This window comes from Micromesistius poutassou, assembly GCF_964030765.1.
Source record: "Micromesistius poutassou genome assembly, chromosome: 19".
NCBI classification, from domain to species: domain Eukaryota; kingdom Metazoa; phylum Chordata; class Actinopteri; order Gadiformes; family Gadidae; genus Micromesistius; species Micromesistius poutassou.
Genome location: NC_140289.1, coordinates 7,768,371 through 7,784,625, shown reverse-complemented (window position 1 = coordinate 7,784,625; position 16,255 = coordinate 7,768,371). Strand labels below are relative to the sequence as shown.

At 48.8% G+C, this 16,255-nt stretch overlaps 1 protein-coding gene across 1 annotated transcript; it reads left to right on the top strand.

The window, feature by feature from the left end:
• Positions 1–9,114: 9,114 nt before the first annotated feature.
• syt14b (synaptotagmin XIVb) lies at positions 9,115–15,240 on the top strand (the record flags this gene model as incomplete). The annotated part of the gene is made up of 8 exons (XM_084484274.1): positions 9,115–9,750; positions 10,053–10,140; positions 10,647–10,784; positions 11,565–11,842; positions 12,582–13,019; positions 13,505–13,685; positions 14,398–14,454; positions 14,924–15,240. 8 exons carry the CDS (start codon positions 9,115–9,117, stop codon positions 15,238–15,240), a joined length of 2,133 nt encoding a protein of 710 aa, XP_084340400.1.
• Between the last annotated feature and the right edge of the window lie 1,015 nt (positions 15,241–16,255).

Genomic DNA, 16,255 nt, shown 5'->3' with positions numbered 1-16,255 from the left:
TTGAAGAAACTTACCGGAAATGTTATTGTGGGCGTGTTTTTTTAGGCCTTGGTTGGTCTGACTTGATTCTTTCCTTGCATGGCGGTCGCATGACCCGCCCTGCTCTGCCTCTGATTGGCTTAGTGATTGCTGTTCTGTCTTCGGCAAATAAGATCGAATTTCTTGGGTTAGGGTGAGAAAAAACGTTGTCTTGCCAAAAAGTAGCTTACGTATAAGTATGTGTGTTTTTAAACACATGTTCATTCCTATTGTTTACTTTTAACTTTTGTTTACTTTTACTATATTTAATTGTTTAAGTTCATGCTTTGCTCAAAGGTAATACACAGTAAAATCAGCAGAGTAAAATTTGGAGTGTAAAATTCCATATGCACTTAAAGAGTTTCTTTTAATCATGCAAGTGTAAAATAACCCAAAGAGTAAGAGTTGATCATCAGAATACCAGCCACTTTGCTCTGAATAAATTATGTTGGTAACCACGCCTATCTGTGAAAGGATTAATGTGCTTGTTTTTTTTCATAAATATATTTATGAAAAAAAACAAGCACATTAATCCTTTCACAGATAGACTTGCTGGCCCCTTCTGAAGTGGACATGTGGAGGTGGGAAAGAAGAGAAGGAGAAGAATTGGAGAAACTTTTTTTTAGAGGCGTGACAAATGAATTACTTCGCAAAGGGATATTTTATCCAACATACGAACCTGGGCCTTGTATCCATTTAATAATTAAAAATTATTGTTGCAATTTATACTACTACTAGGCCTACTACGTATTAATACTGAGGACCTGCCTGGATGAAGAGAACACCTAACTCAATTTGTATTGTTTTATCCCATTTATATGCCATGCAGGAGATCTCCCGAGTGTGTGTGGTGATGGTTCCCGAATGGTCTCCTACGACCAGTTCAGTAATGCATTACATTACTGGCGTGAGATTCTGTAGAATCTTGTAATGCATACCTTATAGCAGGGTCCGCGGGTGTACTGGGCTGGGCTTTAAGCCCAGTTCAGACCAAAGATTCGCGACGCAACGACTTGCAACGAGACGGTTTTAGAACGTCGCAGGGGAAAAGTTGCAGCAGTGTGAACTGGTCGTCGCAAGGCGTCGCAAGGCGTTGCAAGGAGTCGCCAAAGATTGAACATGTCAAATCGCCAGGTCCAGTTTTAGAACGCAACGATGTGGCTATTTCTCTTCAGCCAATCAGGACACAGCACAGAACAATCTAGGCTTATTAAATAGGCCTACAAGTTGTAGATCCTTATATTTGGTTCCAGAACAACGATTGTAGATAACGTTAGGCTTGAGCTGATTCATTGACATTATTTTAACGGGACCACCGTTACCGTTACACGTTAGCCGTTGTTATGGTTACATGCTGCCAGTCCGACATGTTCCCATTCCGACAGTCCTGTGCGCGTATGCAAATTAGCCATGTGCGCCAAACAGAAGAAGGGCCCTATCTTGCGCCCGGCGCAATTTACTTTCTACACCGACGCATGTGTCGTTGCTAGCACCCGGCGCAAAGCTGATTTTCCCCCGCAGCAACCAGGCACGCATGTTAAATATTATGATGTCAAAGATTATGCATACGTGTGAAACTGCATAGAAATAGCGTGTGGATTGTGGAAACATTTTTTTTCCATAGGGCTGCATGAATGAACATGAATGAAGTATAGTAAGCTATGCCATTCGTTAAAATAATAATAATAATTATAATAATAATAACAATAATACATTCATAAAAAATTATGAAAAAAAATATTATATAAAAAAAATATTAAAAAAAATTATATTAAAAAAAATTATTTAAAAAGATTATTAAAAAAAAAAAAAAAAAAAAATTGGACCTGCGCACAAATGGTTTTTTTTGGTCCTGCGCGCATCCTTTTTTTTGGATCTGCGCGCGCATCCTTTTTTTGGACATGCGCACGCAGGACCAAAAAAAAAGTATGTATTTTGTTGGCAACAAAATACATAAAAATGCCAAATAGTGATAACACGTCCATTAAGTCGCCGCCGGTCCAGATGTGTCAGGTGTGCGCGAGAGACAGAACGTTCGCTTACCACTTTTGGAAATGCCATGTATACAGTACGTTCGGATCGCATGACAGGAATAGATCTATTCCGATTAGAAATCTATTCGGAACAGAAGTGTCCATGTAAACGCGGCTAGTGTTCACTGTTGTTTATCCATGATTTCAAATAAGAATTCTCCAATGGCTTTTTAGTGCAAACTATTGGCCCATAGGCTATTACGAAAGTAACTACTTGAGCGCTAGTTAAAGCCCAAATTACACAAAAATAACTTATTGAGTTGAAATTATTTGCTGACAGCTTGGTCCCCCCCAGTTCAAAAATCCCATCTGCGCCCCTGGTGGTGATGGCTGGTTGTACCTGTGCACACTGATTACTTAATGCGCAACAGGTGTGCAGCCTCACCCAACCCCAGAGTCCAATCAGATTCTGCCAGGTGACGCTGCTTAAACCAGCCATCATCCACACACACTCCCACCGTTTTTTGAATGTTCATTTGTTAATCTCAAGGGATTCATCCAGTATTCTGTTGTATTTGTATTTGTCATCCCCAGATTAATCTGGATCCCCTCAGTTCATTTTTGATTTGCAATGGGCGCAGGTGAAAAGGCCTCTGGACACAATTGGATTGACCAGAACCAATTTAGAGCAGCACAACCTGGGACACATCAACGGCAGCCATCTTGGTTGTTTATTCAATGCCTCAATGGCACTCCCATAGGGTGCTCCACTGAAGTCATTGTACTTAATCGCCCCCTTTTAGATAAACGTGTTTTGTGCCAAACCCGTATATATAAATATATGTTTACAGCTTTATTAAAGGAGACTTTATAAATTGAAACAAAGTATAGTCACAAGCTAGGGTGTCAGATCAAAGCACAAGTAGTTTCATAATCTATCATAAACATGGAGACAGAGTGGAGACCGGAGTGCTGGGCAGCAGAAGGCAGTTGGCCTGCGGTATGTCTTCTGTCACCCTGACACAGGGGAAGGAGGAGCAGAAGAGATGTTGGGTCTCCTTGATCACCATGGGGATCTTATCAGTGCTCCCAGATGGGAGGGAGCCAAGGCTGACCTGGAGAGCACAACACCGAACATAACGTTACCTATTCAAGGTCTTGCAGAGGGCGATTTATCGACAACGGAATGAATGATAAAGCAGCATCAAAAAATGCAGAGAGACGTGGTAAACACAGGCTAGTGCATGTTTAACAACGTATTCATACAAATATGAATTTCCTATTTTCATAAAAGCAAGCATAGGCCTACTTGTCCACCAAGTATGTCGTAAAATAAATAATAAGTGGACACTAGATGGCGTTCTTCGTTTAAGTCAGACATTCGACGTTCGCCCTGTTGAAAAAGAAAATCATAAGGATACATTAAAATAGTCCTTTGTGAACAAGTTTGATTCCTTATTGTTTTTGCTTGATATTTTGCTTGATATTATTTTAGAATAAAATAAAATGTTTTATACAATACTACTTCACAAGTAAGGGACGTATAGGCTACCTACCAACCAAAAGGTTCGACACAAGCTGTGTTGGCTGGTTTTTGCCAACTAAACTAAAACCTGAATATCTCAAAATGCATGTGCTTTACAACCTACAAGTCTGGTGTATATTTTCTATAAATATATAGACCAAGAGAAAATACACACACGCACACGCACACGCACACACACACACACACACACACACACACACACACACACACACACACACACACACACACACACGCACACCGTTTCCGAGACCAGTTATTTTTATCTCCATCCCTTCCAATGGCACACGAATGACCTCTCTCTATCACCCCCGCGCGTTGGTAGAGTCCAGAGCAGAACATCATGGCGATTGATGGTGAGTACATCGTCACAGGTGTTCTGCGGGACTTGTGTAACTTGCATGGGACAGTGTTTATGCTTTGTATTTCACAGACCTCGTTTATTGAACGTTGTTTTAGACGAGGTGAAATACGGTGAATCTAGAGGCTCTCGGAGCATGCTGATAGCACCCGATGCTAAAGTAGGACCGTCCTGATACAGGAATGTTATGGAAGCCTTCACGGGATGCGCGCGGGCTCGGGCGCGGGAAGCGGTGCTGAATCGGACAGCGACCGACGGAGTGATATGATGCTATGCGTTGATGGCAGGCGTCATGGAACCGAATACCATTAATTTTGATATTTCCCCCTAAACACAATAGGCTATCCTATGTTTGGAGACGAGCTAGTACGGGATTCAGGGGAATTTTTAGCTCTTGAGGGATGTTTAAACATTTTTGTCGTACCATTCTACGTCGTCTTAACGGACACTGGGACCTTCCGGTACATGCTTTGCCGTATCTTTACATGTTTTATTTGTATCGTTCCGAGAGAAGATACTAGTCTACATAGGTGTATCACGTGCATCCTCACGTTGTTTGTTGTCACCGTCAGAGACTCCGTCATAGCTGTGGACATATACCGGAAACAATTTCATAAATGGACGTCAGTAGGGCCATATTAACGGGCGACAGTGTTCCGGAACGAATGTCACCGGATTGTGACAGACATGTCTATTTGTGTCCCTGCTAATATCCACAGTGTTTCTGAACTCTTCTGAAGTTGTGTGAATGTTCTCTAATGTGAGCTATCTTTTCTCCAAGCAATATCAATCAATAGCTTTAGCAGCCTATGATCCAGAAAGTTTATAATTGCAGTGCTTTAATGGTCAATGAGCCACTTACATGTGACACACACCCACACGCACACACACTTACACTTACACAAACCGCGGTCCCATTGCATAACACTATTTAGACGTGGTTGTTAAAAAATTATATCTGATTAACACGCTTGCTCAATTGCTCATTGCCAATTAGTTCCACTTAAATTGGAGCGCATGTGTGTTTCCCTCTTAACCTGCAGGCAAGCCATATGGTCAGTGAACAAGATTGTAAATTCTGACACACTGACAATGCTATCTGTTTATGTGTGCATGTTTGTGTGTCTCGATGTGTGTGTGAATTCATGTGTGTGTGTGTGTGTGTGTGTGTGTGTGTGTGTGTGTGTGTGTGTGTGTGTGTGTGTGTGTGTGTGTGTGTGTGTGTTGGATTCTCCTAGGAGGGGGGAGGAACTGTGGTGTCCATGAGCTCATCTGTGCTAGAAGAGGTAAATGCAGTATGTGTGATTGTGTTTGTATATTTGTTTGTTTTCTAATGTCTTGTCAGTAGGTATGTGTGTACTAGACCCTTTCCACTGAGGTGTTGTAATAGGACTAACACAGGTGTCGCTCATAACACTAATTATCGGTGGGCTCCTTTTACGTACCTTGGCAGTGACTAGTGAAGATGAGTGGAGGGCCAAGACTGGCCTGTAAACAAAGACAATTAATCAGGTGAGCTGCTGTGTTCCTGGATAAAAAGCACTATAACATTTACATTGTCTAAAAGTTTTGTCTACTACTAATCTTGATAGTTATAGTTAGTTAGTTATAGTATAATTGCTGCTAAATCCTCAAGAGAGGAGTGTGTATGATCGTTAGTCTTAGGCCTACATGAACTGAATCACCTATGTGAAGGAAAAATAATTCATTGTCAGTAGATAGTTAGTTCTTAATGCTTAGCTAGAGCTATGTGGCGTCTAAATATCTATGACACTACCATTACCCGTTACGTAAAGGTGTCATGAGTGACACCTGCATTTGTTCTACCGTGACACCTCTGTGAAAAGGGTCCATTATGTGTATGCTCATTTATATGTGTATGGATGTAAGTACCATTTTTGATTTTGCATGCTGGTTTAAAAAGAATCGATGTATCAAAAGTGAAAAAGTGTAAAAAAGTGTCCAAACTCTTATGTCCATGTAGAGGAACTGCCACACCCGATGAAAAATACTATGGAAAAGTGTCCGTCCGCCAGCAGTGCGTGTGAATTATACATGACGTATCAGGTTTTAATACACTTCACTGGGATGCAGGCTGCTGTGAGGTCATGATTTATGCAAGGGAGGTTAGGGTCGGCTTTGTTTCGCACAAGGCAGAGGTCCCGGTAAGCAACATTCCCAGATTGCATTTGTCTTAAATACCCCCAAAGCCAAGAAGCTTTGAGACCAGCCCACGCTGAGCTTCAAGACTAATGTACACTAATTGTACTTATTTTAAGATGTGTGCACATTATGATATCCCATGATGTTCTACAACAATGATCTGAACAGGAATTCTATCCTTTATCTGAATTGTGAAGGCATGTAGGTATTTTTTTCTCTTCTTCAGGAGAAAGTGCACTAAGACGAAGATGGGCAATGTACGCTCTGGTATTTAATTGGCGTTTTTTCAACAGAAAAACAGAAATGGTAAGAGTACAACAAGACAGAAATAGCTGATATTTCTCTGGAGGCAGTGTTAAGTCCCACGTTCAGGATGAACACTGAAGTTTGTCATCTAGTTGTAGACGGAGCCAGGTTGAGCTTCCAGGCACCACACTGAGTCACAAGTTGAGCGTTGGTTCCCACTCTGCAGTGTAGAAAAAAACATGCCAAAGAAAAAAACACATCTGCTGGTTCTTGTCCATGTCCTGAAATTATGGATAAACAAGAAACACCGTTTCCATGGGTACCTCCTACACGCATATTCACGCACACACACACACACACACACACTCACACCTACACATGCACGCACAGACACAGACAGACATACACTCACTTTAACTCAAGTGGGTGCTTCCTGTCCACTGCTCACGTACAAAAAAGGACCGGCAAGAGGGATAGAAAGGAGGAGAGTGTGGAGAGCAGGGAAAAAGGAGAGTGAAACGGCAGTCCTGAAATAACCACCAACATGACATGTTATGCTGTTTGTGACAAGATTTATACAAGGCTTTGCGTGTCCTTTAATATGAATATGTGAAGTGCATTTATATAGCCCTTTATCACAATTACAGTGTGATGATGATGATGATGGCGTGCATACTGAGGAGGTGGATGATGATAATGATTACAGAGCTTAATAATCATAGACCATTGCCCCCCCTCCCCTCCTACATGGCGTGGTGCTTGCTGCGTCAGTGGCTCTGGGAGCTGTCTGTACCTGCCCCCACCTGCTGCTGCTTGACAGGCACGGGACAGAGATCACCTTACCTCTGACGCCTGAATTATTCAGCCGTGTTGACATGCCGAGAGCGAGGCCTTGTGTGAACCGTCATTCACAGTGATCTGATGGGAGGTGGGTGGATAGGGTGTGGGCGGTTATGGGGGGATATGTTGATGTGTGTGTAGTTGGAGGGAGGTGAGGGGGGGGGGAGTGACAAAGCCGTCCGTTATCAGTTTGGACAGAAGTCTAGTTACTGCACTGTTGCACGGATCTACGGGGAATAGTTTCGGATCACTCTAGTCTGCTATTCTGTTCACCGGAGATGGTGGGGTGTTCTGTGCCAATATGTGATGGCTTTGTTTCATGTGGATTGACTACATAGGAGCTTGTCCACTCTCTGATCCGCCGATCAATAACGGAGCAGGGAGAAAGGTAGGTTTTTAAATCGGACACACTGTCCCCTTGCCTCCCTCCGTTGTTCCCTTTGGTCCTGCACTGCTGGTGCTCCCGGAGCTTCAGCTTTGCACCAGACGGCGTCCGCTGCCAAGCCTAGATCGTCTCCGTGGGTTGTCATGGCGAGAACAGGCTGTCCAGCCAAAATATGTGTTGGGTTTACCGTCTCTACCCGTGTGGCTGTACGAGAGACTGAGACAGGTTTGATGTTGGATAATATCTGATTGGCAGTCTGAGCTGCCCTTTGTGATGCATAAAGTGTAGAACCAATGTGTGCGTTTGGTTGTGCGTATGCATGTGTTTACTTTTTTCATTCTGTCTAACATTTCAGCATTGATAATGGCATCGGATGAGCTCCAGTTAAAAAAACACACAAGCTACTCTGGGGCCACATAGTCACATGAAGTGTGGCCTACATAGACTCATGGAGATTGTTCCCATTTTCCCTTTGAAGAGGAGAAAACCCACTGGATTGTCTCATGATTGCATAAGGAGCCAACTTTGCTCCCGCTAGTCTAATTTGTGAGACGTTCTTTATACAAATGGGATTACCGCTAGTCAAATAAAGTGCACCGGCCATGCATTATGCAGAATTATGAATGGTATGCAAGTAGGTCAAAGTGTGGAGGACAGCAAAACTTGAGTGCTGCATTTGGACCCCTTGATAGTGGTCTTAATATAGTGCTTGGAAATGAGGAGTGTAGTGGGCCTAATGTTTCAGGAGTGTATCCCGTTTATTAGGTTTGTAATGTAATAACAGAGCGCCTATTTCCGAGAGATCGCTTTGGGTTGTCAAAGACATTAGCAGGACCATCAATTGTATAATATTCCCTCTTCTCTTCTAATTTTATTCTGTGCTGATATGTGTCTGTCCACCTTATCTCAAACCTCTCTCTCTCCCCCTCTCTCTCTCTGTCTCTCTCTTTCTTACACGCTCTCTTTCTTCCTCCGCTCCTCCTCAGTTTCTCCCGAGGTGCTTGGCGCGTTGTCCTCCCTCGTCGCCTTTGCGGTGCTGATGCTGATCTTTTTCGTCTACCTCAGCAACAAGCTGTCAGCGCAGAGTGCCTCCAGCCTTACTGTTCTGGACAGCCACACAGGGGACCAACAAGGTGCCCGCACACACTCCTCTCCACTCCACTGGTGGTGGCTCTGATGGCAACGCCCACTCAAAAACAGGGAGGGGCTCTCACGCTAGACTTAATGGGACCTTATGATTTCAGGATGTCTATTGTTTCCTTTTGATTTTGATTTCCGCATGCAATGGAAATACACTCTAAAGCGATCACGTTATTTACGGTAAATCACCAAAATGCTTCAAATGTGTTTTTAAAAAGTTCACGTTGTGTGTGAGTTGTAGGAACGAACCTATAAGTTGATGTTTTAATTTCAAACGTACGCACACAGCGACGTAAGGCATGCCGATGCCAGGCGGCGACGCCGGCCTGCACCTCGGTCACCCGTGATGCTCGACCAGCGCGCGCTACAGCCCGTTGCCGGGTGACGACCGCGACGACCACGAAGGCGGGGCCGAAGGGGGCGGGCGGGCGGGGTGGTCTTCACCATGGCCTTCTTCAAGAGCTTCCAGCAGAACCTGCCCACCGTCAACATCACCTCCCTGCTGGACTCGGTGAGCAGCCGCGTGGACGACCTGGCCACCGCCGTCAGCGACGCCACCTACAACGTCAGCGACCAGCTGACGGAGCAGGTCAGCACCATCATCAGCAAGGTGCAGGACGAGGAGGAGGAGGGCGAGGACGGCGGCGGAGGCGGCGAGGCGGGGAACCGCAAGGTGCGGGCCAGCGCCGACCGCGGGGGCTCCTGGGGGATCCAGCAGGCGGATGCCGGCGCCTCCTCTTCTGCCGGGGCCGACGAGAACGTCGGCAGCAACAGCCAGCAGGAGTGGGAGTGGCGCGACGGGTGCTGGCGGGTGAAGCAGACGGAGGAGGAGATAGCGGAGGAGGAGAAGAAGAAGGCGGAGCAGCAGGCGTGGCAAGAGGAGAAGGAGAGGAAGCGGAAGGAACGGAGGGCCAAGCAGCAGGAGAAGGAGGCCGAGTTCCAGGCCCTGCAGGACGCCGTCCAGGGGGAGGAGAAGGACGGAGAGTCCCCCCTCAAGGCCGGGGAGGACGGACACAAGGCGGGCATGTCTGGCCAGGAGACCCCTGAGACGGCTGGACAGGCGAAGGAGGGAGAGGAGGAGGTGGAGGGGGAGGAGGAGGAGGAGGAGGAGGAACCAGACAAGACTAATCAAGGACAGGTTGGAGAGGAAGGGGAGGATGAGGGGGAGGAGGAGGAGCAGCCAACGAAAAAGAAAAAGTCTCTCAGGAAGAAGGCCAAGGAGAGCTCGGAGAAGCCCAAGAAGAAAGAGAAAGAGGAGAAAGAGAAGAAAAAAGAGAAGAAAATCAAGAAGAAGAAGAAGAAGGCGGGGAAAGGTTAGGTGCTCCCTGCCGCCCTCCGGCCGCTGTCCCCTGGCTGCTCTTTGCTCTTTTTCCCTTCTTTCAGTCCTTACACCGCATTCACGACAGCTCCTCACAGCTCGTCAAATACATGACCTCAGTGTTAATAACGGATAGAACGTGGACTTTTCCGGGTATCATTTGATGGCTTGGGTTTTTTCACGGGGCTGAGGGGGGCTAACGTCATGGCAACGTGAATACGGTGGGGAGGGGAGCCTCGGATGATACCTGTGTTGTCGGGAAGGGAGTTTGTTCTGTGTTTTATTTCAAACACTCATGGAATCTGAAACGCTATCTTTGTTTTGTGTTGTTTGTTACGTATTATTTATGCGCAGCAGTAATGAAGGCAAAGCTAACTTTCTCGTTGGCATCGAGGTTTTGGTGTCGAGTGAACAGCTTGAAACCAATCTCCTTACAAATGTAGCTCACTCGCAGATGTTTCAGAAACAGCTCGGATTTCTGCATACTTGTCTTCCGAGCCCTGACCTTCACACCACTTGACTGAAAACTCTGAACACTCTGTTCAAAAGTGTTGTTGTACCTCTTCCCTCCACCTGCGTCTTCCCTTTCTGCTCATCTCTCTGGATATGCGTACGGGCGTATCGGGTGTAAAATACAGCTCACCTCCGCGTCTGTCCAGCAGGGGGTGTGTCGGACAGCGAGGAGGACCGGGACCCCGAGGCCCAGATCCCGCAGAAGCCGGTGTCTGCATGGGACAACAAACACAAACAGTCGGCCGACCAGGAGGGTTACAGCAGTGAGGCCTCGAGTGGCCACGGTGAGAACCACAGCCTCCATCACTAGTGCACCGTCCTATCATGAGGAGTCAAGGGGGCTGTTGCAAAGGCTTTGCATGGAAATATAACTAAAATAAGAGCAATTTTAAAATGAATTGATTCAATGATCTAAGGAATGGAGCATTTTGAAAGCAGCTAGTCTCACAAATCAGACTTTAGATGTATAATAGAAAGATAGATCTGGTGGCAGGCGAGCTCAAGTCATCGTGGACGGGGCGTTTCACTCTCTCAGGCTTCATGTTCGGTTGGACCCATCATGTTGCTGGAGGCGGCGGTCTGTAAGCACGTAATTAGCTCACAGTCATCACAAACTCGGCCCACACTAGTAAAGATTGTACCGGTGGGAAGACACAAGCCGAGCTAAAACATTTCATCCGAACAATGAAGTTCTTGGAAAAGGTGGCATCGTTAATTCAATATTGTGTAGACAAGACACAATAGAAAATAGACGTATTGAAATCCCATTGTGAAATCCGATTTTCAATTCCGCCTAGGTCCTATAGGCTCTGCTACAGCCTAGTAGTACCCCCCCCGCCTCCCTCCCTCTCCCTCTCTATCTCTCCTACCTCGCTCTCTCCCTCTCCCTCTCCCTCTCTCTCTCTATCTCTCCCACCTCGCTCTCTCCCTCTCCCTCTCCCTCTCCCTCTATCTCTCAATGAAGCTAATGGTAGCCTATATCCTGTGGCAGAGGAAAAGCCCTCATATCGCCGTCCTCACCCCCACCGTCTCTGTGCTTACACACCCGACCACAACAACAACAGCCAACCGCATCCAGAGGATCAAGCGCGAGTCTCCGCTCAACGAGCTCCAGCCGCCGCCGTACCAGAACACGCCGGAGCGCCTGTCCCACTCGGGCTCCCGCACGCGCTCGGGCCGCGGCGGACGGGGGGGCGGTGGCGGCGGCGGCGGGGGGAGGGGGGGCTCGTCCCCGGAGCGCTGCTCCAGCGAGGCCAGCGTGGACCAGGACACGGAGAGCTATCTCAACAAGGGCTATGACGAGGACGTGCCCAGCGACAGCACCGCCGTGCTGGGCCCCGAGGTGAGGTCAAGACCACCCCCCACCCCCCCCCCCCCCCCCCCACACACACATCAAGGCGATGAGCCGTGTTCTGCTGTGGTGCAGAGATCCACTGCCGAGGTCACATTTCACCACAGGGCTCATTGTTGTGTAACACAAAGTGGTTGTCTCCCTTTCTCTCGCTCTTCTTCTCTTCGTCTCTCTGCCTTCTCGACCTCTTCCCGTCTATCTCTCTCTCTCTCTATCGCTCTCTCTACTCCGTCGCTTCGCACCCTACCCCCCTTTCTCTCCCGTTCCCTCCCCGCCTCCCTCTCTCTCTATCCCTTTTTCCCTCTCTCCCCCTCCCTCTCCCACTCCCTACCTGCCTCCCTCTTCCCCTCTCTCCCTCTTCCCCTCTCTCTCCCTCTTTCCCTCTCTCGACCTCTACTCCATCGCTTCGTACCCGACCTCTCTCTCCCACTCCCTCCCCGTCTCCCTCTCTATCCCCGCTTTCTCCCCCTCCCCCTCTCGCTCTCCCTCCCTCTCTCCCTCTCCCTCCCTCCCTCTCCCCCCGTCCCTCCCTCTCCCCCTCTCTCCCTCCCCCGCCTCCCTCTCCCTCCCCCGCCTCCCTCTCCCTCCCCCGCCTCCCTCTCCCCCGTCCCATTCTCTCACTCTCTCTCCCCCATTCCCTCTCTCTCTCCCATTCCCTCCCTCTCTCCCCCCTCCCCCTCCCTCTCTCCCCCCCCTCTCCCTCCCTCCCCCCTCTCCTCCTCCTCTCCAGGACGGCTCCGGGCCCCGGCTCCCGGCGCTCTACGAGCCCGAGCCGCTGGCCAAGTACGGCACGCTGGACGTGGCCTTCGAGTACGACGCCGGCCAGCAGTGGCTGGCCGTCACCGTCACGGCCGCCACCGACATCCCGCCGCCGCGGCAGGCGGGCAACGTGGCGTGGCAGGTGCACCTGGTGCTGCTGCCCACCAAGAAGCAGCGGGCCAAGACGGGCGTGCAGCGGGGGCCCTGCCCCGTGTTCACCGAGACCTTCAAGTTCAGCCGGCTGACGGCCGAGGCGCTGGTGGACCACGCCGTGCGCTTCCGCCTGTACAGCGTGCAGCGCATGAAGAAGGAGCGCGTGCTGGGCGAGAAGGTCTTCTACCTGACCAAGCTCAACCTGCAGGGCAAGATGGCGCTGCCCGTCACGCTGGAGCCCGGCTCCGAGCTCACGGTACGGAGGAATGTGCTGTGTTGACGTAAAACGACGTTGAAATGCATAGTGTTTTTCTTTGGGTTAAATCGCCACGTGCTGTAAATATCGTGACGTTATCTAATGTGTAGTGCAGATAATGTGCCTCTTGTCACTTTGAGTCCTCCTTTTTCCCTTTTTAGGGGTTGTATTTTTGCCTTGACTTTAGTGGATAATATCCACTCTCACTCTCTCTCTTTTTCTTACACTCTCTCTCCCGCTCTCTCTCTCTCTCTCTCTCTCTCCGCTCCTCCCTAATATCCCAGGCTTCACACGGTGGAGGCCGGTTATTGTTGAACCTTGAATTGTTCCTCCCCAGCACCCCGAGGTGTGACGAACGACTTGTGTCTAAAATCTGTCCGCCGTCCTCCCGAGTGGAGGACTCCACGGTTCCGCATTAACCCACACCACACGCTGCTTCTTCCTCTGGTCTCTCCCTCGCTTGTGTTTCCTCCGTCGGGGTGCAGGGCTGTGGCTCTCTGGTGAGCGTGTCCCGCTCGGCCGGCGCGCTGTCGTACCGCTCCACGGGCGAGTCCTGCGCCCCCGAGATCCTGCTGGGGCTGGTGTACAACGCGTCCACGGGCCGCCTGTCGGCAGAGGTCATCCAGGGCAGCCACTTTAAGACGGCCGTCTCCGACAAGCCCACGGGTGAGTGAGCGCCCGCAAGGGTTTAACCGGATCTCGGAGAAAAAAAACAAAGTGGGATGGGGCGACAGTGGGATGGTTGCACTTTCTGACCCCCCCGCACACACACACACACACACACACACACACACACACACACACACCCCTCCAGCTTTGACACAGGCTGCCTTCCGAGACCTGCCCATACACTTTGGACACCTTTATACATTCTTTGAGGGAAACGCTGCTAGGCGGGCGCTAATGGGACCAAAGTGCAAAGACATGAAAGTGAAGAAAAGTATTTTTACTGGTCCTACTAACAAGAAAAACTCAGAAGAGGGCAAAAGGCAAACTCATAAAAATAACTCTGAAAAAGGCATGTAGGCAAGAAAGACTCCAAAATCCACTTTGAGAACTCAAAAAAAGGTTACAAACTTTACCGTGGAGACAACCAAGACCAACACAGACTAACACAGCAGGACAAGCCTGAACAGGACACAGCTGTATAATATATATAATGGATTGGAGAGAGAGATTACTCTGGTGATGGACAAGGAACTTGTGAGTGTTGTGTGTGTATTGCTGTAGTACCCCTTAACGTACACACATTTGATCCCTGCATGGTGAGTCCTGTTCTCTTCTAACTTTCCACCCCTTTTCTCTCTGATCCTCCCTGTTCTTTACACTGTGTGTGCTGTGTGTGGTGTGTGTGTGTGCTGTGTGCTGTGGGTCACAGACGGCCTGTTTTGTTGTATAAAGCACGTCGTAGGAGGCCAGCTCTATGTCATGAGAGGTGAGTCTGAGCCTGCTTCTTTGTTCTGTTTCTGTTCCCACGGACTTTGAACCGTTCAATCTATCTCTCCAGCCCTCTGTCCACCTCCTTCGTTCAGCAGTTTCTGTCCAAATGTTTGTCTGTATTGTTAATGTAGCAATACATTCTGATTCTATATTTGCATTGGTTTCTACATGCTCTATACAATTGTATAGCACATAACTCTCACTGGTAGATATATATATCCAGGTCAATTCACAAATGACTCTGATGTACTTCAGCCTTTAGGGCCAAGTAAAGAAAAACATTTACGGTATAGGTTATCATCAACATTTATAGGAATACATCATCTAAGATTCACAGAAGTCACATCCCAATGTGTGCAAGCTCCCATAGTACCTAACCCTCACCACTAGAGGTCAGCCTCTCATCATACTCTCTCCCCCTGCTCCTTCCCTCGCCCCCTGCTCCCCCACCACCGCCACCACAGACACCTACGTCAAGCTGACCATGCTGGACTCCAAGGGCAAGGAGATGTCCAAGTGCAAGACGGGCGTGTGCCGCGGCCAGCCCAACCCCACCTACAAGGAGAGCTTCGTGTTCCAGGTGGCCCTCTTCCAGCTGTCGGAGGTGTCGCTGGTGGTGTCGGTGTTCTGCCGGCGCAGCAGCATGCGGCCGCGGGAGCAGCTGGGCTGGGTGTCGCTGGGCCTCAACAGCACGGGCGAGGAGCAGCAGGCCCACTGGAGCCAGATGAAGGAGGCCGAGGGCCAGCAGGTCTGCCACTGGCACGTCCTCACCGACACATAGTGGGGGGGGGGGGGGCGACGTGGGTCTGCTCCCCGGGGGGGGGGCGGAGCTGGAAGTACCTTTTTTTAGTCCGCAGGGATGGACGTTGTGTGGTGTGAGTGTGAGAGGAGGTGTTAGGGTGTGGGGGGGGGTGTGTGGTGGTGATGGAGGTTAAGGTAGGTCCGTGTGCGAGGCCCCCCGGCCCGTCTTCCCGGGTTTACCGGGGGGTTGCTTTAGAGGAACTGTCGAACTCGGCCAGCCATGCTGGGATTGACAGGTGGGCTTTCTGGATGGAAGCGGTGAAGCCTCAGCCCGGGGGCTTCTCGCCGACGTGGAATGACATTCACCTGGGGGAGCCGACGGGGGAAATAGACCTTGATCCACTCGTCGAAAGGACAGAACCAAAATGCAACTGTTTTTGTGTGTGTGTGCGAGTGTGTGTGTGTGTGTGTGTTTTTTCCAACGACCTTGAAATTGCATGTACCTGTTTACAGAACCTTTATTAGGCGACTTCCAGCTGAATCACAGTCAAACGTTTTGGTTTGTTGGTTTTTTCCGTCCGTATCATGGACCAAAGAGCGCGCTCCGGGACTCCTCCCCATTTCTACCAGGCTTTTTCGTGGACTTGGGGGCTGATACCAGCATACCACACATTTCTCTATTAGCCACAGCCGCCGACCAGCCGTCAATGCTTTTAAAGACTGTTCTGAAACGTGGCCTGTAATATGCTGCAGCTTCTATTGCGTTACAAGTTGTGCTTTATGATACAATGTGTTTACATGCAGCCCGGAGAGTGTCCGATCCGATAGGCTTTTTTTGTTTTGTACCACTCTGCTTCTCTTTTTAAATTTTTTATCCGTGAAACGACAGGTCAACAGGTTGGAAATGGTTTCAGGGTTGTGTTTGTAGGACACGTGTGACACTTGTTTTTTTGGCCATTCTTTATTTTTTTTTGTAAAACTATGCATCTGACATCACTTTAATCACACGGGCGGGGGTGGTTTTGTCTTCTCCCTGCCAACAAAGGTACAGGACA